Source organism: Carcharhinus amblyrhynchos, chromosome 19 (assembly GCF_965287045.1).
Source record: "Carcharhinus amblyrhynchos chromosome 19, sCarAmb.v2.hapA, whole genome shotgun sequence".
Taxonomy (NCBI): Eukaryota; Metazoa; Chordata; class Chondrichthyes; order Carcharhiniformes; family Carcharhinidae; genus Carcharhinus; species Carcharhinus amblyrhynchos.
Window position 1 is genome coordinate 7162161 of NC_137342.1, and position 25820 is coordinate 7187980.

At 43.4% G+C, this 25820-nt stretch overlaps 2 protein-coding genes across 2 annotated transcripts in view; one reads left to right on the forward strand and one right to left on the reverse strand.

Moving 5' to 3' along the window:
* Positions 1-9870, reverse strand: part of etnk1 (ethanolamine kinase 1) — a 38356-nt gene extending 28486 nt beyond the window's left edge. The window contains exons 1-3 of the mRNA XM_080207203.1: positions 9679-9870; positions 5422-5681; positions 4101-4241 (exon numbers count right to left, since the gene is read on the reverse strand). Of these exons, the coding sequence (XP_080063329.1) occupies positions 4101-4241; positions 5422-5681; positions 9679-9825 (548 nt within the window). The 5' untranslated portion in view covers positions 9826-9870. The remainder of the gene's footprint in view (positions 1-4100; positions 4242-5421; positions 5682-9678) is intronic.
* Positions 9871-15846: 5976 nt separating this feature from the next.
* The window catches only part of c2cd5 (C2 calcium dependent domain containing 5), a 106785-nt gene continuing 96811 nt past the window's right edge, over positions 15847-25820 (forward strand). The window contains exons 1-4 of the mRNA XM_080207204.1: positions 15847-15998; positions 21843-21944; positions 23228-23314; positions 25372-25543. Coding sequence (XP_080063330.1) covers positions 21855-21944; positions 23228-23314; positions 25372-25543 — 349 coding nt within the window. The 5' untranslated portion in view covers positions 15847-15998; positions 21843-21854. The remainder of the gene's footprint in view (positions 15999-21842; positions 21945-23227; positions 23315-25371; positions 25544-25820) is intronic.

The window sequence follows — 25820 nt, forward strand, 5'->3', positions numbered from 1 at the left end:
TATTTGCTTTAACAATGTCATAGACTTTTAAACAGACACCATTACAATGGATTTCACTTGATTTTTTTTTCTTTTAAGTGTATGAAAGATTACCTCAGATTTCCTGACAAATTGAGAGTTCTGAAATTCAGTAAAGCTTGTGCAAGACTGCAAAGACAGCATAGTAGTCCATCTATATTTAGCCATCCAGATAGATTTTGCAGTCTCAACATTTCTGCAACTTAAGCATCTATAGTATCTTTATCTCCAACGCTATTTGGAGTTCTATTCCAGGAGGGAACATAAAATTTCAGTGGCGTGTTAAACAACTGGTTGTGGGTCGACCACCATTATAAAGTTACTGGATGGAAATATCAGCCAGAGTATTTAATAGGCCTCAACAAGCCATTTCATTTTACAGCCCTCATCCACCTGCTAAATACTCAAAGAAATAATAAAAAGGTATCCTTATCCTATTTTCATAATTTTAGGTAATAGTTAGCTTCTACCCATTTCCAATTCTTTAAACTATATTTTGTTTAGCTCCAGCAGATTGGCCATGAGGCTGAAAATCCAAGTTTTGTTATATCCTGTTTATGTTACTTCTAGTACTTGTACGTCTCCTTCTGTCTTAATCACCAGACACGGATGAATCATTCAAGGTACAATCTCATCAGAGAATCATACAGCCTGATCACAAATTTCTCATTCAAACTGTGTTTGAGCTTTGTACTTTATTCTATTACTGTTCTGGACATCTTTAGTGTCAAAATTCCTAAATTCAGGCCCATTTTTCAATCCTTACATCAGATTTCTGCTCCAGTATCAAAGTAGTTATCAAAGACACAAATGTCACCATATTGACAGTGACAAAGGCAAACTATTCCCTTTGTCCTTTTCAACCAATCTGCAACCTTTGATGTAGTTGGTCATCATCTCCTCCAACGTCTTTCCACTGTTGCCAGCTGGACAGTATGGAACTTGATTGATTCCATTCTTATCAAATGGTAGCTCGAGCATTACCAGTGGTTCCTTTTTCCATTTCTGCAGTTACTACGGTGCTTTCCTTGGCCTCACCCATTTATCATCTGCATGTCACCCCTCAGTAACATCAAAAAAAGTTTCCACATACGCTGACAACATCTAACCAGGAGACCACTTATCTGTCACCTGGTACTAATGAGCAAAAATTTCCTCCAACTGAAAATGGAAAGATTGAAGCCATTGTCTTTGGTCCCACCACAATCTCCAGTGTTCCTGTACTACAGACTTTATCCCCCTCCTTGTCTGAGGTTGAATCAAACTGTTTGCAACCTGACATTATGACTAACCTTGAGATGAACTTTTAACTGCATATATGCAATCAAAGCAAGATGACCTAGATCTCCTTTCATAAAAGATTCTGCCCTGCTTCACCTATTCTACCGCTGAAACCTTCTTGACTTGACTATTTTCTACAGGCTAGCCTCTCACATTTTCCCCTCTGTAAACTTGAGGTCATTGAAAATTCTGGTGCCAGGCCTGACTTGCACTAAATCCCATTCTTATACTGTTTTTATATTGCTTCTGTGAAGACAGAGATATTTTATTGTATTAAAAGGTATTATATAAATTTAAGTTGTTGCTGAAGACCAAGCTCATGGGTTTCTTCTAGTTTCTTCCCCAAGTTATTTCACTACCAGTCATCAATTATTTCGGACTAATTTTCTGCTTCAGGTACAGTTTAGTGGATGTTCATGCTTCCACTAAAATTTATATAATCACAGAGGCCTTCATTCCCCAGCATCAGAGGTAAGAGCTACTGACATAGTTATGTGAAAGAGAGGGTACCTTCTGATGATGTTTTAAAAACGTTATAAAACAAGTAGGGGTCATACCCACAAAGTCATCAGAGAGGAGGGGAAGGGAGCAGCCTACTGACAGGGGTGATTGATAGATGAAGCACTGCATCAACCCACTTTCCCAGCCTGCTGCCCCTTCTATTCCTCAGCTAGGACATGGTCTCAATAGGGGGGAGGTCAAATGGAAAATTCCAGCCAAGGGCAAGTTAAGCAGATTGCGCTGGCAAAGCAGCCAGCATAACTAAGAACACAATGCATCCTGGTCATGCTGTCTTTCACCTTCTTCCTTTGGAAAAAAGATTCAAAAGTCTGAGGTGGTGTACCAACTGACTCAAGAACAGCTTCTTCTCTGCTGCTTTCAGACACTTGAATGGACTTACCTTGCATTAAGCTGACCTTTGTCTACACCCTAGCTATAACTGTAACACTACGTTCTGCACTCTCTCCTTTCCTTCTCTATGAACAGTACATTTTGTCTGTGTAGCGCACAAGAAACAATACTTTTCACTGTATGTTAATACATGTGACAATAATAAATCACAAAGATTAATTGGCTACCTGCCAGTAGTAGATTGTGGCCCTGTCTGCTTTGCATTAGTTTACAAATTTGGCCCAGAATCTTCCAAGATCAATGCAATCAGAAATAACAGTTATTCCCCTAGAATTAAAAAATGTTCATTGATTGAATTAAATATATTTATTGATGTCGAGTAATAATTTGCTGCAGTATTGTATATACAGTTGAAAATAGGTGTAATCACAAAATGTTTCAGTGTCACATCCTCTGCCTGAGTAACCTGATTTGAAGTCACTAAAAATCACACACCTTTGAACTTTTACTAGTTTCATTGTTATGCTCAGTTTAATAAACATTTTAATATGTCAATACTTAAAAACATTTTTAATAGACCACAGCAAATTTTTATATTAAAATACTTTCCAACAACACAATGAAACTGCTTCATAATTCTCTACAGCTCAAATGCTGATCAAAGATTGTAGTTTCATCCTCCAAATTCTGCTTAGAGATGCGAATAAGCATGAACTAACTTGAGCTAACTAGGGTATACGATGACATTGCTGTAATGTCACTGAGCTAGTAATTCAGAGGCCCAAACTAGCATGTTAGGGATATCAATTCAAATCTCACCACAGCAGCTGGTGGGCTTTAAGTTTGACTAATAAAACTGAAATCGAAAAGGTCATCTCAACAATGAGACCATGAAACCATCAAGAATTGTCAAAAAAATCTGGTTCACTCATGTCCTTTCAAGAAGGAAATCTGCTGTCATTACCTTGTCTGACCTACATGTGAATCCAGATCCACAGTAATGTGAAATAAAAACAAAGTGCTGGAAAAGTTCAGCAGGTCTGACAACATCTGTGGAGAGAGAAACAAGTCCACATGAGTCTTCTTCAGAGCAGTAATGTGGTTTACTCTTAGCTGCCCTCAAATGTCCTAGAAGTCACTCAGTTCAGGGACAATTTGGAAGCAACAACAAATGCTGGCCTGGCCAGGCCAAAGACACCCACATCCCATCAAAAAGTAAAAAATCAAGTGGAACCAATATTTCTTCATGAGAACAGAGAATTGCTGTCAGCAAGAATGCAGATTAAATTGTTTGGTCTGGTAACCAGGTGTAATCTGATCACGAGTGCATGCTTCCATTAAAAAGTTTAATACAGGACACAATATTCCAAATATTGTTGTACAGCAATGAAGGATCAGAACGAGGATTTTATATTTTTTGTATTTTGTAATTTCGTCTGTCACACACAGACAAAACTTTACTTCTTGTTTTAGCCTGTAATGAGATCATTTGGTGCTTTTCACCTATTGTAGCAACCCATGCGCAACAACTTGTATTTATATAGTATCTTTAACATAGTAAAATGCCCCAAAGCACTTCATAGGAGCATTATCAGCCAAATTTTGACATTAAGGCACAAAGAGTTTAGAACAGGTAACCAAAAACTTTTGAGGAGAGATACTAAGGTTTATGGAGGAAATTCCAGAGGTTTGGGCCCAAGTAGCTGCAATAACATGATGGAATTCAGGGATACACAAGGCAGCAGATTTGGGGAAGCACAAATATCAGAGAGCCATTTCCAGGAAGATCAGAGATAGCACTGATACACGCTGTTTCTCAATTGCCACATAAAAAGTCACATTCTGCTCACTGAAGACATCCATGGAAGCCGTCTTCAAGTTGCAAAACTTGGGTTATTTGCATAGTGTTGTACAGATTACAAAACAGAACGTTAGTGAATAAATTGTACCTTGCATGCAAGACTTCATCTTCAAACTCCGTGGGAAGAAGAGTGAAATATTTTTCCAGCTTCAACCATAGATTTGGCTTGGGAATCCAGCCATTATGAGCATGAATTGAATGAATCTTTGCCAACTGTCTACTTATAAGCCTGAGACACAGAATACAATAACATTTTAAGTGGAATCAAATTAAACTAATAAATAACATTGCACAATTTTGCAGCCTAAAAATGCATTCACTCACTATTGTTAACATTGAAGTGATTTCTAAAGGTAAATGGCAAAGTCAGTGCTGTTTTCAACAAAATAAAAAGCCCTTCAATCTCTTCCAGTTTAACTTGGCGAAGACATAAAAAGCAATTTTGGAGATCAGAATGAACTGTTTCATTTGAAGAGTTAAATTTCCGTGTCATTATAGAACCAGAGTACTACAATGTATCTAGATACCTTTGCAATAGATGTCTTGTTGTCAAACTAACTTCTGTGAAATGTGACTTTTAAAAGAGGTCAACACAAAATTCTAAACCAAATTGCAGAGTAGTCAGTAGATTGTATTCACTTTTTAATTGTTTACAGAAATATTTAGAAGAGTGGAGTAACCCATTCATAGTAGCCATATTTAAGAATTTAAAAACTCAGTTTTTACACTTAAGGGGGCCTTAGAGTAAGTAGAAACATTGAGGTATAGGTTTCTTCTACTCAAATTACAGGGAGACAGTAATAGCTCTTCACAGCTAAAACTTCAATGTGCCTCTCAGCATTTATTAGTTACTTTTTTTCCCCCTAAACGTATAACTAAATAAATCCGCAAGTGAAGATCTCTGACCTTTTAAAGAAAAATATCCTGTAAGATTATTTTCTTCGGTTAAGAAGTGAAGGGGGGCATGCCACTGAACATTCCTTGCCATCTTAAGAAGCAGTTGCATTTGTCTACATAATTATTAGTTTTCTAACTGTAAATGGGAAAAATTTAACTAAATTTGCACAGTTTAAATAATGACTCACTTCCAGATCAAGACATAACTGATATTCAGTGCTTCAAATGCACTCCAAAAAATTAAATTGGATCTTGCAGTATTCAAGCATCTCATAACAATGACAAAAATCACAAAACATGTCTGCCACTAGGCAAGAACACACTACAACATGCGCACAAACTTACTTTAACTACAGCTTCAACCAATAAAAAACTGCCCTAAAACTGAACTCTGAAATGTTCCAAGTACACCAACTGTCTGTCAAATTAAACCATAAACGCAGCAAAAACACAAAATTGTACATTTATTTTCTTTATTTTGAGTAAGGAAGATAAAAAAGAAATGCAAGTACCTGAAAATAGATGGATTCCTGACGTGTTCCGGATCCAAGGCACAGCCTTGCATAAATTTATAGCAGAACCCATTCTGAAAGGTGCAATAAAGTTGTGGTGCACAGCCATGAGCATGCAGCACGTGAAAGCTCTTCAGCTCATTTTCACGATCAACAAACAACTCTGTCTTGTTACCATAGACCCTCACCAAGACAACATCGTCTAACGAATCATCAACATAACAAGCAACAAGCTTGTTTGTAATACCATCGGTGAATACCTGTGCGATCAAAATAAAGACTTATAACAAGAAAAAATTTTATTAACTCGGTAGATAACTCAAAAGCCATTGCTCTGTTGATATTCTCCATTTGGATCATATTCTAGTAGCTCCACTGTTAAAAGTGGAGACAAATACAATTAATTCCAAGATGGCGCAGTGTGATGACTTTTTGCAATTTGTGCCCAACTTACATTTTATGCTTCTAAAACTTCATTCTAACTCTTTTAAACTCTAATGATGCTCTAATTCAATCTCTTACATTAATCTTTTGCTGCACTCCAGCTATGACTGTAATACTACATTCTGCACTTACTCCTTTCCTTCTATGCATGGTATGTTTTGTTTGTGTAGCGTTCAAGAAACAATACTTTTCACTGTATGCTAATACATGTGACAATAATAAGTTAAATCAAACATGCAGCATTCAGCTGAGTTATCAGGCCTTCAGAAACTCTTCCAGTTCATATTCAATGGCTGACAAAAGTTAAATGCTTCAGTCTAGTTCCAACCTGTGAGCACACAATTTCTAAAGTTTAAGTCTGAAATCCTTTGATAAAAAACAGGCCAAGAAATCCAAGCCAAGAAATCCTAAAACAAACTGCATTTGGACTGCAACTGATTACATTCAGTACTTTTAACAAAACAGCACGAGAATGGCTATTAAGGAAACAAAGTGGAGCTCCTCCTGTAGATGACTTCCAAAGTCTACTCTGCTTTAGCAACTAGTACCCACTCTGTTATTACAAATTACTGGATAGTTCGTAGTAAAATCCTAAATTTAATAAAACAATAACTCAGAAATATTTTGTTCTTATACAAATTTGCCTAAAGAAATCCAACCCAGCAGGTTCATAGCCAGACACCAGAACTCAACTAGATCCATTCAGACAGATTTGTCAACCATGATCCATTTGTTTAGAAAATCTGCCTTGATGCGAAAGATCCAAAGAGTCAAACGGACTTGATGTTTTCTCTCCTGACAGATACAGCCAGACTTACTGGCTTTTTCCAGCTCTGTTTTGTTAAAGATCTATGATGGGTATCCTCTGCTGGACCAGGACTGAGAAGACAATCAATAATTCTGCAACCAAGATAGACAATCAATAATTCTGCAACCAAGATACCGTACAATAATGTGTCTTAGTTCTATTGGCTCCTCCATACTCAGCTATCATAATTTGCATGTAGCACCTTTCAGATGTTAAAAAAATTCCGAGGCACTTCTCAAAAGGTTAAAAGGAATGTGACTATGTAGGGTTAAAGATATATTAAATGGCCAGAAGCTTGGTCAAAAAGCGAGATAGAGAGCAGGAGAACCTGGATATTCAAGGCTAGAACTGGAGAAGTACAGAAAGGTTCTACGGGTTGAGGGAGTCAGAGGTAAGGAGGTGCAAGGCCACTGAGGTATTTTAAAACAAAGAAGATTGAAGTGTTGCTAAATCAAGAGCCAATGCAGGTCAGCAAGTACAGAACTGATGTCTGACCGAGCCTTGATACAACATGCATTGACTTGTAAGTGCCCCTGAAATGGTCTAGCAATTCACTCAGTTCGGGGGCAATTAGGGACAGGTAACAAATGCACGCTTTGTCAGCAATGCAGACCATCCATGAAAGAAAAAAGTCAGAACATGAGCAGCAGAATCTCATTGACCTCAAGCTTCGAGGGGGTAAAACATGGGAGACTGGCCAGATATGGGACAGACAAGTCTATGGTAACAGAGGGATGGACGAGGGTTTTATCAAAATGAACAAAAATGCGTAATGGCAAAGAGCTAGAAATAGATAACGTTAGTGATACTGCAGATAAAACTTTTAAGGTTGTTAACAGTCTAATTCAACCTCAGAGACATGCCAGGGAGAGGGAATCAATGACAAGGGATCAGAGTTTGCAGTGCAGACCAGAGACAGATGCTTACCCCCGGCCAGCCCCCAGCCCCAGTTTCCATACCCCCGCCCCCGCCCCCCCAGTTTCCATACCCCCGCCCCCGCCCCCCCCAGTTTCCATATCACCGCCCCCGCCCCCCCACTTTCCATACCCCCGCCCCCCCCAGTTTCCATATCACCGCCCCCGCCCCCCCACTTTCCATACCCCCGCCCCCCCCACTTTCCATACCCCCGCCCCCCCCACTTTCCATACCCCCGCCCCCCCCACTTTCCATACCCCCGCCCCCCCCACTTTCCATACCCCCGCCCCCCCCACTTTCCATACCCCCGCCCCCCCCACTTTCCATACCCCCGCCCCCGCCCCCCCCCACTTTCCATACCCCCGCCCCCCCCCACTTTCCATACCCCCGCCCCCCCCCACTTTCCATACCCCCGCCCCCCCCCACTTTCCATACCCCCGCCCCCCCCCACTTTCCATACCCCCGCCCCCCCCCACTTTCCATACCCCCGCCCCCCCCCCCCACTTTCCATACCCCCGCCCCCCCCCCCCACTTTCCATACCCCCGCCCCCCCCCCCCCACTTTCCATACCCCCGCCCCCCCCCCCCCACTTTCCATACCCCCGCCCCCCCCCCCCCACTTTCCATACCCCCGCCCCCCCCCCCCCACTTTCCATACCCCCGCCCCCCCCCCCCACTTTCCATACCCCCGCCCCCCCCCCCCCACTTTCCATACCCCCGCCCCCCCCCCCCCCACTTTCCATACCCCCGCCCCCCCCCCCCCCACTTTCCATACCCCCGCCCCCCCCCCCCCCACTTTCCATACCCCCGCCCCCCCCCCCCCACTTTCCATACCCCCGCCCCCCCCCCCCCACTTTCCATACCCCCGCCCCCCCCCCCCCACTTTCCATACCCCCGCCCCCCCCCCCCCCACTTTCCATACCCCCGCCCCCCCCCCCCCCACTTTCCATACCCCCGCCCCCCCCCCCCCCACTTTCCATACCCCCGCCCCCCCCCCCCCCACTTTCCATACCCCCGCCCCCCCCCCCCCCACTTTCCATACCCCCGCCCCCCCCCCCCCACTTTCCATACCCCCGCCCCCCCCCCCCACTTTCCATACCCCCGCCCCCCCCCCCCACTTTCCATACCCCCGCCCCCCCCCCCACTTTCCATACCCCCCCCCCCCCACTTTCCATACCCCCCCCCCCCACTTTCCATACCCCCCCCCCCCACTTTCCATACCCCCGCCCCCCCCCCCGAGTTTCCATACCCCCGCCCCCCCCCCGAGTTTCCATACCCCCGCCCCCCCGCCAGCCCCAATTTCCATACCCCCGCCCCCCCGCCAGCCCCAATTTCCATACCCCCGCCCCCCCGCCAGCCCCAGTTTCCATACCCCCGCCCCCCCGCCAGCCCCAGTTTCCATACCCCCGCCCCCCCGCCAGCCCCAGTTTCCATACCCCCGCCCCCCCGCCAGCCCCAGTTTCCATACCCCCGCCCCCCCGCCAGCCCCAGTTTCCATACCCCCGCCCCCCCGCCAGCCCCAGTTTCCATACCCCCGCCCCCCCGCCAGCCCCAGTTTCCATACCCCCGCCCCCCCGCCAGCCCCAGTTTCCATACCCCCGCCCCCCCGCCAGCCCCAGTTTCCATACCCCCGCCCCCCCGCCAGCCCCAGTTTCCATACCCCCGCCCCCCCGCCAGCCCCAGTTTCCATACCCCCGCCCCCCCGCCAGCCCCAGTTTCCATACCCCCGCCCCCCCGCCAGCCCCAGTTTCCATACCCCCGCCCCCCCGCCAGCCCCAGTTTCCATACCCCCGCCCCCCCGCCAGCCCCAGTTTCCATACCCCCGCCCCCCCGCCAGCCCCAGTTTCCATACCCCCGCCCCCCCGCCAGCCCCAGTTTCCATACCCCCCCCGCCAGCCCCAGTTTCCATACTCCCAGCCCCCAGCCCGCAGATGACGCAGTTATGTACTGAGTATTGGAGAGTAAGAAGCAGAAACGAAGCTTCTGGGCCCATCCTCCCGAGCCCAGCCCAGTCCTGCCCCAGGACAGTGGGGAATGGGCCACATACTGGAGCCACTATCGGCGCAGACACGCCCCCCCACCCCGCCTTACCTTCAGCTTAACCTGAGCCGGGTCCCAGTGAGGCCTCAATTCTCTCATCAGGCGCCGGGAGCCCGCTTCCATGTCCTGCTGCTGGACAGTGATGGGCAGCTTGGGGACAGCGGGCACTGGGGCGGGGAGGTGGATGTAACTGGCCATCGCGACTCCCCCGCCGGTGCCACTCGATGACGGGCTGCTGGAAGCTTCCAGGCGCCGCGCATGCGCGTTTCCAGCAGGCCCGGCGTCGTCGTCGTCCGCGTCCTGACGTCACGCGAGGCGTCCTGCCCACGTGACGCCGAAAAGTGTCAGAGGAGCCACGTGGCCTTGGGACGTGTTGCAACTTCAGGGAGCTGGCCTTGGTATGCAATGCAGCTGAATTAATTGGGAGAGATATGTACAACAACAACGTGTATTCATGTAGCCACTTAAATTAACACTTCATAGGAGCCAAAATCCTGTTTAAAGCCAATTACTGCAGATGCTGGAATCTGAAACAGAAAAATGTTGGAAAATCTCAGCAGGTCTGACAGCATCTGTGCAGCAAGAATAGAAGTCTGCCTGACTCTTCATCAGAGCTTGCATGGTGGCACAGTAGTTGGCATTGCTGCCTCACAGCACCAGAGTTCAATTCCAAACTGAGGTCACTGTCTGTATGAAGTTTGCAAATTCTCCTCGTGTCTGCCTGGGTTTCCTCCGGACACACAAGTTTTCCTCCCACAACAGACTGGCCATGCCAATTTGCCCCTCAATTTTCAAAGATGTATAGTTAGATCAATTAACCGTGGTAAATTGGTGTGCATTCGGATGGGGGAGAAGGTCTGGGTGAGATATAGTCAGAGAGCTGGTGCAGACTTGATGAGTCTAATGGCCTCCTTCTGCACTGTAGGGATTCCAGGATTCTATGACAGAAGAAAGATCCATACAACAACAACATGTATTCATGTAGTCACTTCAATTATACACCTCACAGGAGCCCAAATCCTGCTAAACATAAATTACTGCAGTTGCTGGAATCTGAAAGAAAAATAGAAAATGCTGGAAAATCTCAGCAGGTCTGACTGCATTTGTGGAGAGAAACCAAAGCTAACGTTTCAAGTCTGGATGACTTCATCAGAACCTGAATCGCCCAAGGAGAGTATGATGGCACAATGGTTAGCACTGCTGCCTCACAGCGCCAGACACCCGGTTTCAATTCCTGGCTTGGGATACTGTCTATATGGAGTCTGCATGTTCTCTCCATATCTGCATGGGTTTCCTCCAGAAGCTCTGGTTTCCTCTCACAGTCTGAATGACATGCTGGTTAGGTGCATTGGCCATGCTAAATTCTCCCTCAGTGTACCTGAACCGGCACCAGCGTATGGCAACTAATGGCTTTTCACAGTAACTTCATTGTATTGTTAATGTAAGCCTACTTGTGACATTAATCAATAATAAAAAAACTTAAAACCCCTTTGTAACAGCACCATGTGTGTTCCTACAACACATGGACCACAGTAGCAGTCCAAGAAGGCAGCTCATCACCACCTTCTCAAGGGCAGTTAGGGATGGGCAATAAATGCTGGACCAGCCAGTGACACCCATATCTCATTAAGGAATTAAAACATAAAATAAAGCGTGACACCAAGCCACAGAGGAGATATTAGAGGTAGGATTTAAGGGAGGAAAATACAATACAGATGCATAGGGAGGGAATTCCAGAAGTTGGGGACTGGAAGGCACAACTCCAATGGTGGATCAATTATGACTGGGAATGCGTAAGATATATGTGAATAAAACTTACATCAGAATGCTGCCTGACAAGAGACTGCCTGACTTGCTAAGTATTTCCATCATTTCCTAATTTTATTGCATTTAAATTAGGATGTTCCAAAGCACCTTCACAACCAATCATTCACGTTTAAAACCTGCAAAATCCTCCATGGCCTGCTCCCGAAAATAACTTCCTGACATGAGATGCTCAACATGGATGGTAACTCTTTTCGAAAGCAAATGGCCAGGACAGTATCAATCCTGAAATCAGAGCAAGTCCCTGACACCAGGCTTTTGAAAGCACAGTGGAAAAAGAAGGTCCTTCATGTCCTCAAGGGGACATGACTCAGATGATCATTTTGAAATTTTTTTATTCCTCTGCAAACTGAGAAATCCTCACTCTTGCTAATTTAACACCAACCAGAAAGAACTCATCAGATCACCTCACTCAACAAAGCAGCTAGCTACCATTGCTCAAATCCTTGAAGCCTGTTTAATTTTTAGAAGTCTCTAATCACCACATGCCCAACACAGAAATTTCATCATGCTACATCATCATTTGTTTGAAGAACTTGCTTGCTGCTGTCTCTGCCTGAAGGAAGCACCATCGCTACTTTGCCTTTCTGGACCCTGAAATGTGAACTAATTTTCATTTATTGCGCTGGCGTTATCCTTTGTTGTAAAAACTCCCTCTTTTCTATTTCCCTTACTGTATTTCTGCTACACACCCACCCACCTATAGTGACCCGCTAAACACCCTGGTGATTTTTATTACTTGTGGTTTTCTAACTAAACAATTTATTGCTATGGCATTGCTGTACTTTTGTTCTGCAATCTTTCTCACTTTTTTTGAAATTCATTTCGATTTGATTTGATTTATTATCACATGTATTAGTATACAGTGAAAAGTATTGTTTCTTGCGCATAGTACAGAGGAAACATACCATTCATAGAGCAGGAAATGAGAGAATGCAGAATGTCGTGCTACAGTCATCGCTCGGGTGTAGAGAAATATCAACTTCATACAAAGTAGGTTCATTCAAAAGTCTGACAGCAGCAGGGAAGAAGCTGTTCTTGAGTCAGTTGGTACGTGACTTCAGACTTTTATCTGACAGAAGAAGGTGGAAGAGAAAATGCCGGGGGTGCGTGGGTCCTTAATTATGCTGGCTGCTTTGTCGAGGCAGCAGGAAGTACAGACTTAATTATGGATGGGAGATTGGTTTGTGGATAGATTGGGCTACATGCGCGATCTTTTGTAGTTGCTTGTTCATTTATTTATTGTGCCAAACTTCATTTTTCTCAAATTCGCTTATCGACCTCTTGAATAGAAAAAAATTACAAAAAGATTAGACCAGCCTGATGTAGAGAGTCACATGGGAGAAGTAGAGTGAGTTAAGTTTGATAGGAGTCAGCATGAAGGTACCACCTAGTCAGCACTGTATCCTATATACATATGTATATATTATGTGTTATATTTCACCCATGGAAGCCTCTAAACTTCTTCATGAGACGACACACCTTCCAACAAGTATGTCATGTCCCATTGGCAGCACAGACTCAGAAGTGGCAGTACATTCACGCACAATGAGAAGGGAGTGGTCCTGCAAGTCCTCAACGTCAACACTAGACCCCATGAAGTTTCATGGCATCAGGTCAGACATAGACCAAAGATGTGCACATTAGGTGGATTGGCCATGCTAAATTGCCCTTAATGTTACAAGATAGATAGGTGAGGGGATTAGCAAGCTAAATAGACTACAGAGTAAGCCTAGGTAAGAGTCAGTGCAGACTCAATGGGCCAAATTGCCTCCTTCTGCACTCTAGGGGTTCAATGATAGATAAGGAAAACTCTTGCTGATGACAACCTACCACCTTCCCTAACCATTTGGACAAAGTACCAGATGTAACAAGGACACAGAATGTACATTGGGAGATTTCAATGCTCATTAAAAAGTGTGACTATCAAGCAGCCTTTATTCAACAATAACTTGCTCACCTTGGACAGGACCATTGAACTCTGATTTTATTATCGTCTTTATCCAAATATGAATGATGAGCTGAATTCCGGTGGTGTGGTAAAAGTAACTAACCTTCAAATCAAGGCAGCAATTGATTGAATGTAGCATCAAAGAGCCCAAGCAAAATTGAAGTCAATGTGAATCAGAGGAAAGCTCTCTACCGGCTGGAGTCGTGCCTAGCACAAAAGAAGGCAGTTGTGACAGTTGGATTCCAATCATCTCAGCCTCAGGAGTTCATTGTAGGAGTGCCTTAGGGATATGTCCCAGGCCAAACCATGCTTCATCAACGACTTTCGCTCTATCAGGCAGTTTGAAATTGTAACGTTTGCTTTTTGCACTGATCATTTTCATTCTGACTCTTCAGATTATGAAGAGGTCTGTGCCCGTATGCACTTGTTTAACATTCAGGTTTGGGCTAATAAGTTGCAAGTCACATTTGCATCACACAAGCACCAAGCAATGGCCATCTTCAACAAGAAACGGTGAAACCGCCTCCTCTTGACATTCAACAGCATTACCAACATCAAATCTTTCACTATTAACATACTGGATGCTCCCCATTGACCAGAAACTGAACAGGGTCAGCCAAATAAATGCTGTGGCTACAAGAGCAGAGCAGCGACTGTGGCAAGCGATTCACCTCTTGACTGCCTAAAAATCTGCCCATCATCTACAAAGCACACATCAAGAATGCAATGGAATACTTTCCATTTGCCTGGATGAGTGCAGCTCCAACAAAATTCAAGAAATTCAATACTATCCAGAAAGAAACAAATTGCTCAATTGGCAACCCATTCAGCACAAAAACATTTACCCATTCCAGTATTGGCAGAGTGTGGGTGCAATGTGCAGCAGCGACAGGATGAACTGCAGAACTCACCAATGCGAGTGACACCAACATGTCATGACACTTTTAGAAATTCTGAAACACACTGCTTGTGTTGTTATAAAACAATAGCAAAGTTTTTAAAAACTACATAAGCATAAATCTAAACTTTAAGCCTTTGTTTAAGAAATACTGATCCAGTCTTTTTCAGCTTTGTCGACTATACCTGGTTAAATCTTCTCTTCTAAGTGACAACACAATGTTAATGATTCAGAATCCCTTTTCTCGCTGACTGAGGTTGTCATTTTTGTCATGATGATGCAGTTTTATTTTGTAAGTCACTGAAAGATATCTATCAGAACCTGCATTGACTCATTTTGTCCATTCATTGGACTGGCATTAGTGAAAACATCTGAAAATCAAAAATTGAGAAATTCACAAAGCAGTTCCTCAATACTCTGGTCTTGGCAGGGCTTATCTGCTCTATTGCTGGCTTGGAGAATGATATGCATCCAACTACATAAGTTCATGAATGTAGCCCAATCCATCACGCAAACCAGCCTCCCATCCATTGACTCTGTCTACACTTCCCACTGCCTCGGCAAGGCAGCCAGCATAATCAAGGACCCCACGCACCCGGGCATTCTCTCTTCTGTCTTCTTCCATTGGGAAAAAGATACAAAAGTCTGAGGTCACGTACCAACCAACTCAAGAACAGCTTCTTCCCTGCTGCCATCAGACATTTGAATGGACCTACATCGCATTAAGTTGATCTTTCTCTATGCCATAGCAATGACTGTAACACTACATTCTGCACTCTCTGCTTTCCTTCCCTATGAACGGTATGCTCTGTCTGTATAGCACGCAAGAAACAACACTTTGTATGCTAATACATGTGACAATAATAAATCAAATCGAAAGATAACAGTCCCAGCCCATGTCAACCAGTCATTGAAACCTTACAGGGAAGAAAGGAGGCCATTCAGCCCATTGAGTCTGCAATGACAACAATTCAACCAAGGCCCTATCCCCTTAACCCCCCATATTTGCTCTACTAATCCCTCTAATTTACACCTCCTGGGACATTAAGGGGCAATTTAGCATGGCTAATCAACCAAACCCGTACATCTTTGGACTGTGGGAGGAAACCCACGCAGACACAGGGAGAACATGCAAACTCCGCACGGACAGTGACCCCCAAGCCGGGAATCGAACCCGAGTCCCCGGTGTTGCGAGGCAGCAGTGCTAACCACTGTGCCAGGTGAAGTCACATCAATAAACCCAAGCATCAGCACAACAGCACCACTTAGAGTCCTCTGGGGAGAGGTCAAATGGGAAGGCTATGTTTGCCCAGCACACTCTCATTGTCTACGTCCATGCTTGGGGAGAGGGGGAGGTCAGACGAGGGGGTCACTGGCTGGGTCTGACCCGGAAGTGAAAATGCAGCTGGCACCGGAAGTAAACCCGCCAGCACTGAGCGCTGGAGACGTCGGAGCTCCGCGAAATTAATTTCTGTTTATTTTGGAGCGGGCGGGAGGGAGAGGGGGGAAGGATTTCAATCTGAGGGAGAGGAAGGAGTGGGGGGGGGGTGACTGTGAGGGGCCCGGGCCGCTGGTAGTGGTTGTCCATGAGGCGCGGGGCCTAGCGCCTGTCGAGGCCCCGGCCCCGGTTATGGGTGAAGAGGTGGACGGCGGGCCTCTGAGCTGTGCCGGGGGCCGCGGCCCGGATCCCGAGGCCTGGTTCGTACTCATTCTTCTGCTGCCATTGCGGGGGAGGGGGGGTTAATGGAGAAGGCGGTTCAGCTAGACAAAGGCAGGGCTTTCCTTCTTGTCCCTCCAGTCTGTGGGCAGGAACCTGCCTGCCTGCCTGCCCTTAACGTGACAACGTTTATTTTATTTATTAGCGTCACAAGTAGGCTGTGAAGTTACTGTGGAAACCCTCTGGATCATCTACTCAAAGCAGAAAATGCTGGCAAAACTCAGCAGGTCTGGCTGAGAGAAGCAAGAATTAATGGCCCAAATCCCACATGATTTAGAATCCCTACAGTGCAGAAGGAGGCCATTTGGCCCATCGTTTCTGCACTGAACAATCCCACCCAAGCTCTATTCCTGTAACACCCCCCCCCCCCCTCATATTTACCCTGCCAATCTCCCCCTGACACACAGGGGCAATTTAGTATAGCCAGTCAACCTACCCTGCACATCTTTGGACTGTGGGAGGAAACTGGTGCAAACTCCACACTTCCTTAGAAATGTGATGGGCTCCATACTGTTGGGAAAAGAGGAGGTCCAATTTATTCACATTGTTGCTGCTTGGTTGTATTTTTAATCGCTAAACACTGTACTGTTCCTTCCCTACGTTGCAAAGTCTTGACTTTTCCTACATTGTTCGGATTACTTTCCCTTCATCTTTTCTTTCCCATTCCTCTTTTAGGTCTCAGGCGCACCCTGTTTGCGCTTTAGTTCTGTGGTACTACCTTGAGAATCCCAGCACCTTTGCAGTGTCCGAGCCAATATTTATTCCTCTGTCAGCCACTAAAATAAGTTGTCTGGTCATTTATCACATTGCTCTTTGTGGCAGCATGTTATGTACAAATTTGTTGCTGCAATTACAACATTACAATAGTGACCTGACTTGAAAGGTACTTCATTGGCTGAATTACCACAGTAAATTTCACAGTAACTTCATTGCAGTGTTAATGTAAGCCTTACTTGTGATTAATAAATAAACTGTAACATGTTTTTGGAACATGCAGTGGTTGTGAAAGACATTTATATGAAGAAATATTATTTCTATAGATTGTTTGTCACTCAGCTCATACAATCTGGACAATAATAGGTCTTTGGAGCAGGAGAAAGCCATTCATATTTCCTTGAGCCTACTGCACCATTCAGTTGAGTCATGGATGCTGCTTGATCCCTCTTAACAACCTAACCAAAACTTTTATAATAATTCATTAATTTTTTAGTGGACGCAGATTCTAAATTTCAGTTACTCGTTCTGTGGAAGAATACTTCCTGATTTCATTCCTGAATGAATTGGATCTAATTTTAAGATTCTGCCCCCTTAGAGATTCCCAAGCAAAGCCATGTTGCATGTTTTGTTAGAGGTGATTGACTAGTTTGGTGTTTTGCAAAACTGTGCAGAAACAACCATTGGTACATAAAAATATATATATAAGAAAAACTAACTAGTTTCCTGCCATTGTTGATTTGATTTTGATTTGATTTATTATTGTTACACGTATGAGCGTAGAGTGAAAAGTATTGTTTCTTGTACACTATACAGACGAAGCATACCATTCGTAGAGAAGGAAAGGAGAATGCAGAATGTAGTGCTATAATCATTATTAGGGTGTGGATAAAGATCAAATTAATACAAGAAGGGACCATTCAAAAGTCTGGCAGCAGGGGAGAAGCTGTTCTTGAGTTGGTTGGTGCATGACCTCAGACTTTTACATATTTTTCCCAACGGAAGAAGGGTGGAAGAGAGAATGTCTGGGGTGTGTGGGTTTTTAATTATGATGGCTGCTTTGCCGAGGCAGTGAGAAGCGTAGACAGTCAATGGGGGACTCTGATTTGCGTGATGGATTGGGCTGCATTCATGATCTTCTGTAGTTTTTTTGTGATCCTGGGCAGAGTAGGAGCCATACCAAGCTGTGATACAACCAGAAAGATTGCTTTCTATGATGCATCTGTAAAAGTTGGTGAAAGTCATAGCTGACATGCTAAATTTCCTTCGTCTTCTGAGAAAGTAGAGGCGTTGGTGGGCTTTCTTAACTATTGTGTCGGCATGGGGGGTGGGGGTTCAGCAGTTCCCCAGAATCTCTATCTCATTCCTATACTCTTGTCTCGTCATTGTTTGAGGTCCAACCCACTACGATGGTGTCATCAGCTGACTTGAAAATTGAATTGGAGGGAATTTGGCCACACAGTCATTGGGGAGGAGTATATAGGGGACTGAGAACACAGCCTTGTGGGGCACCAGTGTTGAGGATGATCACTGAGGAGGTGTTGTTGTCTATCCTTACTGATTGTGGTCTGAGAGTTAGGAAGTTCATGATCCAGTCACAGAGGGAGGAGCTGAGTCCTAGGCCCCAGAGTTCGGAGATGTGTTTCATGAGAGTAATGATGTTGAAGGCTGAGCTGTAGTCAATAAATAGGAGTCTGACATAGGTATCTTTGTTATCTCTGTGTTCCAGGGTTGAGTACAGGGCCAGGGAGGTGGCATCTGCTGTGGATCTGTTGCGGCAGTAGGCAAACAGTAGTGGATGCAGGTACTCCAGGAAGCTGGAATTGATTCCTGCCATGACTGACCTTTCGAAGCACCTCATAATGATGGATGCCAGAGCCACCGGCCGATAGTCATTAAGCAATGCTCATTCTAGTAACATTGTTGGAGTATAATTGAGAGGGTTCATGGTCTTGTGGGGGCTGGTTGCCCTCAGATATCGTAGCTCAGCAGAATTTAAAGGTTTTAAATGTTTAGCCTGTGCTATGTCGTTGGGGGGGTGGGGGGGGAGCGGGGTGTGAAGAGCATCCAACATGGGACTCACCTTCGCTCTGTACATTAGCTTTTTAGAACTTTTTTGATATTGATTAATGATGAGGTCCTTCAACTTTTTTTTCTCAGTAGCCTGAGACTACTGCTGCCAATTTCAACACAACCATGAGATCTTAGTTGGTCCTCTGCTGTTTTCTTTAGAACTAGAATCAAATGCAGGAACTTGTTGAAGTGTTTGGCTTCATTCTGTAGGTTTGGTTTAAAGGATCCGTCTTTGTCTTTGTTCTTGCTTTCAAGTTCTCATTCATGTTTATGCAATAATAATGATTGGTGCTGAAATATGTCAGAGTGGATTGAAGTAGATTGAACTTAATTTCAAAGTAGATTAAGCAGACTCCGCATTTGCAATACTAGCTATACTGATACAGGGCAGAATATTCATATGAAAGTTTTTGGTGAACGAAATTAAAGTATTTATGTATATCTGCTTTGCAACTTCAATCAAATAAGAGGCTGGAGTGGAAGAGGTTGATTGAAAGTCTGTAAGATTGAAAGTGTGGATAGTGATTCATGCGCAATACAAGAGTTCCTTTTGTTCCAAGTTGCTGTAGCTCGAAAGAATGATAGAATCCCTACAGCACAGAAAGAGGCCATTCGGCCCATCGAGTCTGCACCGACCACAATCCCACCTAGGCCCCATACCCTTACATATTTATCCCTAATCCCTCTAACCTACGCATTTCGGAATACGAAGGGCAATTTTAACATGGCAAATCAACCTAACCTGCACATTTTTGGACTTTGGGAAGAAACCCATGCAGGCACGAGGAGAATGTGCAAACTCCACACAGACAGTGACCCAAGCTGGGAATCAAACCTAAGTCCCTGGAGCTGTGAAGCAGCAGTGCTAACCACTGTGCTACCGTGCCGCCCATGATGATGGTTCATCATTGATGTAGACTCAATAGGCCGAATAACCCCTGTCCGCGCTATAGGGACTCTGTAGGAATTTTATGATTTAGTAAAGGAGTTGAAAATAGAGGATTGTTGAAACTTCACATTTGTTTGTACTTAGCCATGGCCACTTTTATTAAAAGTCTAGCAGTATTGTATATCAACTGTCAATTTGCAGTTATGTAGTGTCCTTAATATAGGCCACTTAGAGACTTCACAGCTAAACTGGCATTAAGCCAGCAATGGAAAGGCCGCATATTCAGAGTGGTAGTTATTTAGTACCTTTAAATAACTGAAGTGTGAACATTTTTGATTTTTGTAATGTGTGTAACCTTGAGATTTACAGCTTACAAACTGCAACCACTAAAGTTTCTGTGAGCTATTAATATAGCGCATCCAATTCCCATATCTGTCAGAACAGTAAGTCATTTATGTGACCCCCCCCATATTGAATCAAAGCAGGATCAAGCAGCAATAATATATATACTTAGAATTTTCTTGAGCTATTTTATAAATACATAACAATTTGGACAGGTGCAGAAAGTAAGCTACCTTTCCAGCTGAAATAACTCAGTGCACCTGTAACTTGTGTGTCTGCTTTGTTTGCTAAATACTTGGCATGCACATCAGAATTCTAGTCTGTTCAGAAAACTCACATTTGGTCGTCCTTTGTTCATGTTTACTATTATAAATTGCTATGTTGACATGCCCCTTCTGAGGTTGCTTCTGTGAAATGAATTGAATTATCCAATTATGCTATCATGTTGCATTTTTAAAAAAAATTAGTAATGCATGAGACAATTTTTTTCAAGGTTTATACGATTTTTTTTCCAGGTTTATCCAGTTTTTCATGTTCGTTATCCATTTTTATCCATGTTCATTTGCTCATCCCATATAAGCAGTGTTCAAAAGCTACAGTGATGGATCAAATATTTCAAAATAATTTTACGTATTAATGTGTTGACTTTTATTCAGAGCAGAAAACCAAGTACATTTGCTTAACTCCCAACTTCAAAGCTGCTAACCGCATGTCGCCCATTTAATAATGATTGCATGATAGCTTGCTTATAAATCTTTAGCCTGCAGCTCTGTAGAAACTTTTATCTACCTGGCTCAAAATCAATCTAGGAACTGTCAAATTCTGCAGCACCTCTCAGACACCTCTCTGCGTTATTTCTCCAAGTTCTTATTCATCTCTCAGAAAAAGATGCAAGTATATTATAATGCAAAATGCTCATTTATAACGATTTTAACACTACCTGTCATAAAAAAACTTAGGCTTCCAACAGATTGACTAGTAATGAATAGAAAACAAATCTGTTCTACACTATTTTTATAATATCAGCAATTTCAAGGATCTTCCCCTACTGCCTCTCTTGGCAAGCCAGTGAATGTAAAGCCTGGCTTATTTGTACGTATCTGAACTTACATGAATGCAGTGACATATTTAGTGTCCCACTAAATGTTCAAGCTATTTAAAAAGATTTAGTCATTATAAAGATAATGTAAAACAAATCTGTTCTCTATTAATAATTATTTTGTTGTAGGCATAATATCTCATGATGGGTACTGTTAAAAAAGTTACAAATCTATACATTTCACATATATAATATACTTGCATCTTTTTCTTAATGTGCTGTCCTTAAGCAACAAGAGAAAACATGGGATCAGCTGCAGTATGTTTTTGAGGCATCCAGGTGAACCCTTGCTATCATTCTCGATCCTAGCATGTCATCTCACAGCCTGATACAAAGCCCTGGATAAACATCACTGTAGCTCTTTGAGAAAATAAAAGCCATTTTGTTTGGTTGCTACCTGAAATTTTGACTTTGGCCATTAGTTCCACTTCTCTCTTCAGCTGCTCACTTAAACTGAAACAGGAAATACTAGATAATCTGATGTCTCTTCATTGTTGGGAGTTAGAGTAATTGACCTCATTCTGTGCAGTGGTTGTGTGTGTGTTTGTGAACTGTCTGTTGGTTTAATACTGAGTGCAAGATTCAGGTTTTCTAAATCTATGCTTTAGTGCCCTGATTACATAGCACCTCTTGGAGGTTTTGAAGTTAGACATGTACTTGATGGGATATTGTTCAGATACAGCTAACTAATCTGCTTTTATTTTCTAGCAAAGACTAACGATGCCAGGGAAGCTGAAAGTCAGGATTGTGGCTGGCCGGCATCTGCCGGTTATGGACAGGGCCAGTGACCTAACTGATGCATTTGTAGAGGTTTGTACAAATTACATAAAGTTTCTTATTGTGATTGGTGTATATCAATGCACCAAACAGTGCAGATGTGATCCTTGATGTGGTGCATTTGCTGTCTTCGTTGTCTTCAGATACATGAGATGCCAATAGATAAGCATCAGTTGCAAGAAGTGTAGGGAGCAAAGTTGAGGACAAGAAGAAAAGCAAAGTTATCAAGAGGCCACTTAAGAGCACGAATCAAGTTGACACAGTGGTTAGCTGTCGTAAGAACATAAGAAATAGGAGCAAGAGTAGGCCATCTAGCCCTTCGACCCTGCCCCGCCATTCAATAAGATCAAGGCTGATCTGAAGTGGATCAGTTCCGCTTTCTCCCCATAACCCTTAATTCCCCTGTCTATCAGAAACCTATCTACCCGTGACTTAAATATATTTAGCGAGGTAGCCTTCACCACTTCAACGGGCAGAGAATTCCAGAGATTCACCACCCTTTGAGTGAAGAAGTTCCTCCTCAACTCTGATCTCAACTGCCCCCTCTTTATCTTGAGGTTGTGTCCTCTTGTCCTGCTATCCTTTCTAAGCGGGAAGAATCTCTCTACCTCTACCCTATCCACCCCCTTCATTATCTTATACGTCTCTATAAGATACCCCCTCATCCTTCTAAACTCCAACGAGTACAGACCCAGTCTATTTAGTCTCTCTTCATAGGTCAACCCTCTCATCTCCACTATCAGCCTAGTGAACCTCCTCTGCACTCCCTCCAAGGACAATATATATAGGCGTCCTTGAAACCATCATCTTTGACTAAACATTTGGCCTTAATATCTGTGTGTGTGGCTCAGCTTCACATTTTGTTTGATCATGGTTTTTGTGAAGCACGTGGGATGTTTCGAGTGCAATAAAGCACGAGATTAATGCAAATGTCACCTTGGGCTCCTGGCACACACAATGGGGGAAGTGCTGAGAGCAGAGGAAAGGCAAATTTTTTGGTTTCCTTTTGTTTGTACAATCTTGCTGTGAGCAGATTGAGGACTGCATTTCCTGCTTTCCAACAGTTGCTGCACTTCTGAAGTGTTTACTGACCAGGAAACTCTTCAGGCCATTTTGAAGTCGTGTAAAATTGTATATAAATGCACAAATAGGTCATTTGTAAGTTGTTTCCGCCTGCAAACAAATGCAAAATTAACGCTGAGGGAAAAGACTGTTCTCCAAATCTTCCTTTGCTCTGATTAAAGGAGGAGGAAATGTAAGAGAGCCGGGATTAAAAAGAAATGTATAAAGCTCTCTGCAACCTTTGTTTCTTGCAGGTAAAATTTGGTACTACAACATTTAAGACTGATGTGTTCCCTAAATCTCTCAACCCCCAGTGGAATTCAGAATGGTTTAAATTTGAGGTAAGATTCATAACAGCTTAAACCATACCATAAGGTAAAGCAAGGTAACGTTTGACTGGGAAGGATGAATATGCATTGTGTCAAACTTTGTGTGCAATGGCTGTGGGACCAAAGAAATGAATTGCATTTTGTTACCATTATTGATTGATTCCGAGTTGAGGGAACATAGGCACTGGGGGAATGGAGGGAAATGTATTTTATATTCCTGGAAGCAAAGTGTCATTTTATCTACTATGACTCTGTGACAAATACTGAGAGCTTGGAATTTGATCTACCATTTCAAACATGGCAAAGTCAGCAACTAACTTTGGTCACATAACTACGAATGTAGGATTTAGGAGGAGGAGGCCATTCAGCCCTTTGAGCTTGCTCTGCCATTTGATAAGGTTTCGGCTAATCTGGTTGTGGTCTCAACTTTGCTTTCTTATCTGCCCCCAATAAACATTAACACCTTTTTCCATCAAAAATCTCTCTCATTTTACCTTGGAATAAACTCAGAAGACCCAGCCTCCCCTGCGTTCTGGGGAAGAGAGTTTCGCAGACAAAGGGCCTCTCAGAGAAAAAAAAAATCTAATTTCTGTCATAAAGTGAGATCTCTAGTTCTTAAGCGGTGTCTCCTAGTTCTAATCTCCCCAACATCTTCCAGGTATCTACCCCATCAGGTCCTCTCAAAATCTTCATGTTTCAGAAAGATCACCTCTCATTCTTCTAAACTCCAGTGGATACAGGCCGAACCTGTTCAGCCTTTCCTCATAAGATAAGTCCCTCACCCCAGGAATTAATTGATTAAACCTTCTCTGAACTGTTTCTAATGGAATTGTATCCTTTTTCAAATAAGGAACCAAAGCTGTATATGATTCCATATGTGCTCTCCCCCGAGGACCTGTATAACTGCAGAAAATGGTCCCTACTTTTTTATTCCATTCCCCTTGCAATAAATGTCAATTCGATTTGCCTTCATGTAGCAGGACTTCCCAATTCCTCTCCTACTGAGTTTTGCAATCTCTCTGCATTTCAAGAGTATATTGCTTTTCTATTCTTCCTGCCAAAGTGGACAAGTTAGCGTTTCACCACATTGTACTCCATCTGCCAAATTGCCCCCCACTTTTTGCTTTATTCTTCAAGTTCAAGTTCTTCCTTTTATTGTGTTACTTGTGAAGTTTCACAGCAATTAAACTGATTCGAATATCTTAATCAAATACATACCTTTGCCCAAGTTTTGGGGCATTTTGGCCGAGCATTTTCGCTTATCTGTGCTGTGCTATTTGACCTGGCAAACCTTGATGCTAAAACTGGATTCCTGATGATGATGTTCATGAGCCGGTTATATGTATGTTTCATGGCATCACCATTAATATTGGACAGGAAATCTGATATTTCCTCTGGTTGCCTTTTGCACGCCTCCTTCTCCTGCAACCACCGTTTTATTCTTGTCCCTGTTGTCCCTGCCTACTGCTGCTTGAGCCCTCTTTTCAATTCCAATCCCCAGTTGCTGAATTTATCACAAAAGCAAGTTACTACATTTCCTGGTCATGCTTCACTTTTAGAAGTAGTATTAAGTATTCCACAGACTGGACATAGTAAAATGGTCCAATTGTGCACTGTTTACATATAATAATGAGATGCTGTGCTTCTCCAAGACTCTGCACACCTTACTAGATGTTTATATGTTGGGTTGGGGAAGATTGCAGGTTTTTTAGGGTTGAGCCATCCCTCTCCCCAACTCCCTCGTATCCATCTAGTTACCTTGTGGCTTTGAAGATGTGTAGCTTCATCGTAGCAATCAAACAAAACAAAACATTGCATGGTGTAATGCTCCTTTCTTTACATGATCTAGACTTCTGGTGAGCAATGTCACAGAAGCACTACTAAGCGTACACTTATGAGAACGAAAACAATTAGTGTCATTATCGTCTTATAAATTTAACTGAAACCTCAATTCCTCATGAATATTGCAAAGAACAAAATTTACAGCCTGTAAAAACTGAGTTTAATTACAGGAAACAGTAAAATGCCTGTTCCCTGGTCAATTCAATTAACTGCAAATGTGCTTGCAGGTTGATGATGAAGACTTGCAAGATGAGCCACTACAGATCACAGTACTGGATCATGACACGTACAGTGCTAATGATGCTATTGGAAAAGTATACATTGATATTGATCCTTTGTTATCCAATGAAGCTGCAGCCATTCTATCGGGCTGGTTTCCAATCTATGACACTATTCATGGTGAGTATGGTTTTTGACAAGTGATGACCTTATTTCTATTGATCGTCTGCTGTTCTGGTAAGGGCCACTTTAACCCTGTCTATCACAGGCTAACCTTTTTTCATCAGAAGCTGCTACACATATGGTACATAGTGCAGTACTACTTAAATACACTAAGTTCTGAATATAATCTCATGAGTTGAAAATCTGGCCTCCGTGGATGGTACTTGTTACCTGGCGTAGTCACTGTGTTCTGTTTTAAATCATATTTGCATGCAAATTTATTCAGCATCATAGT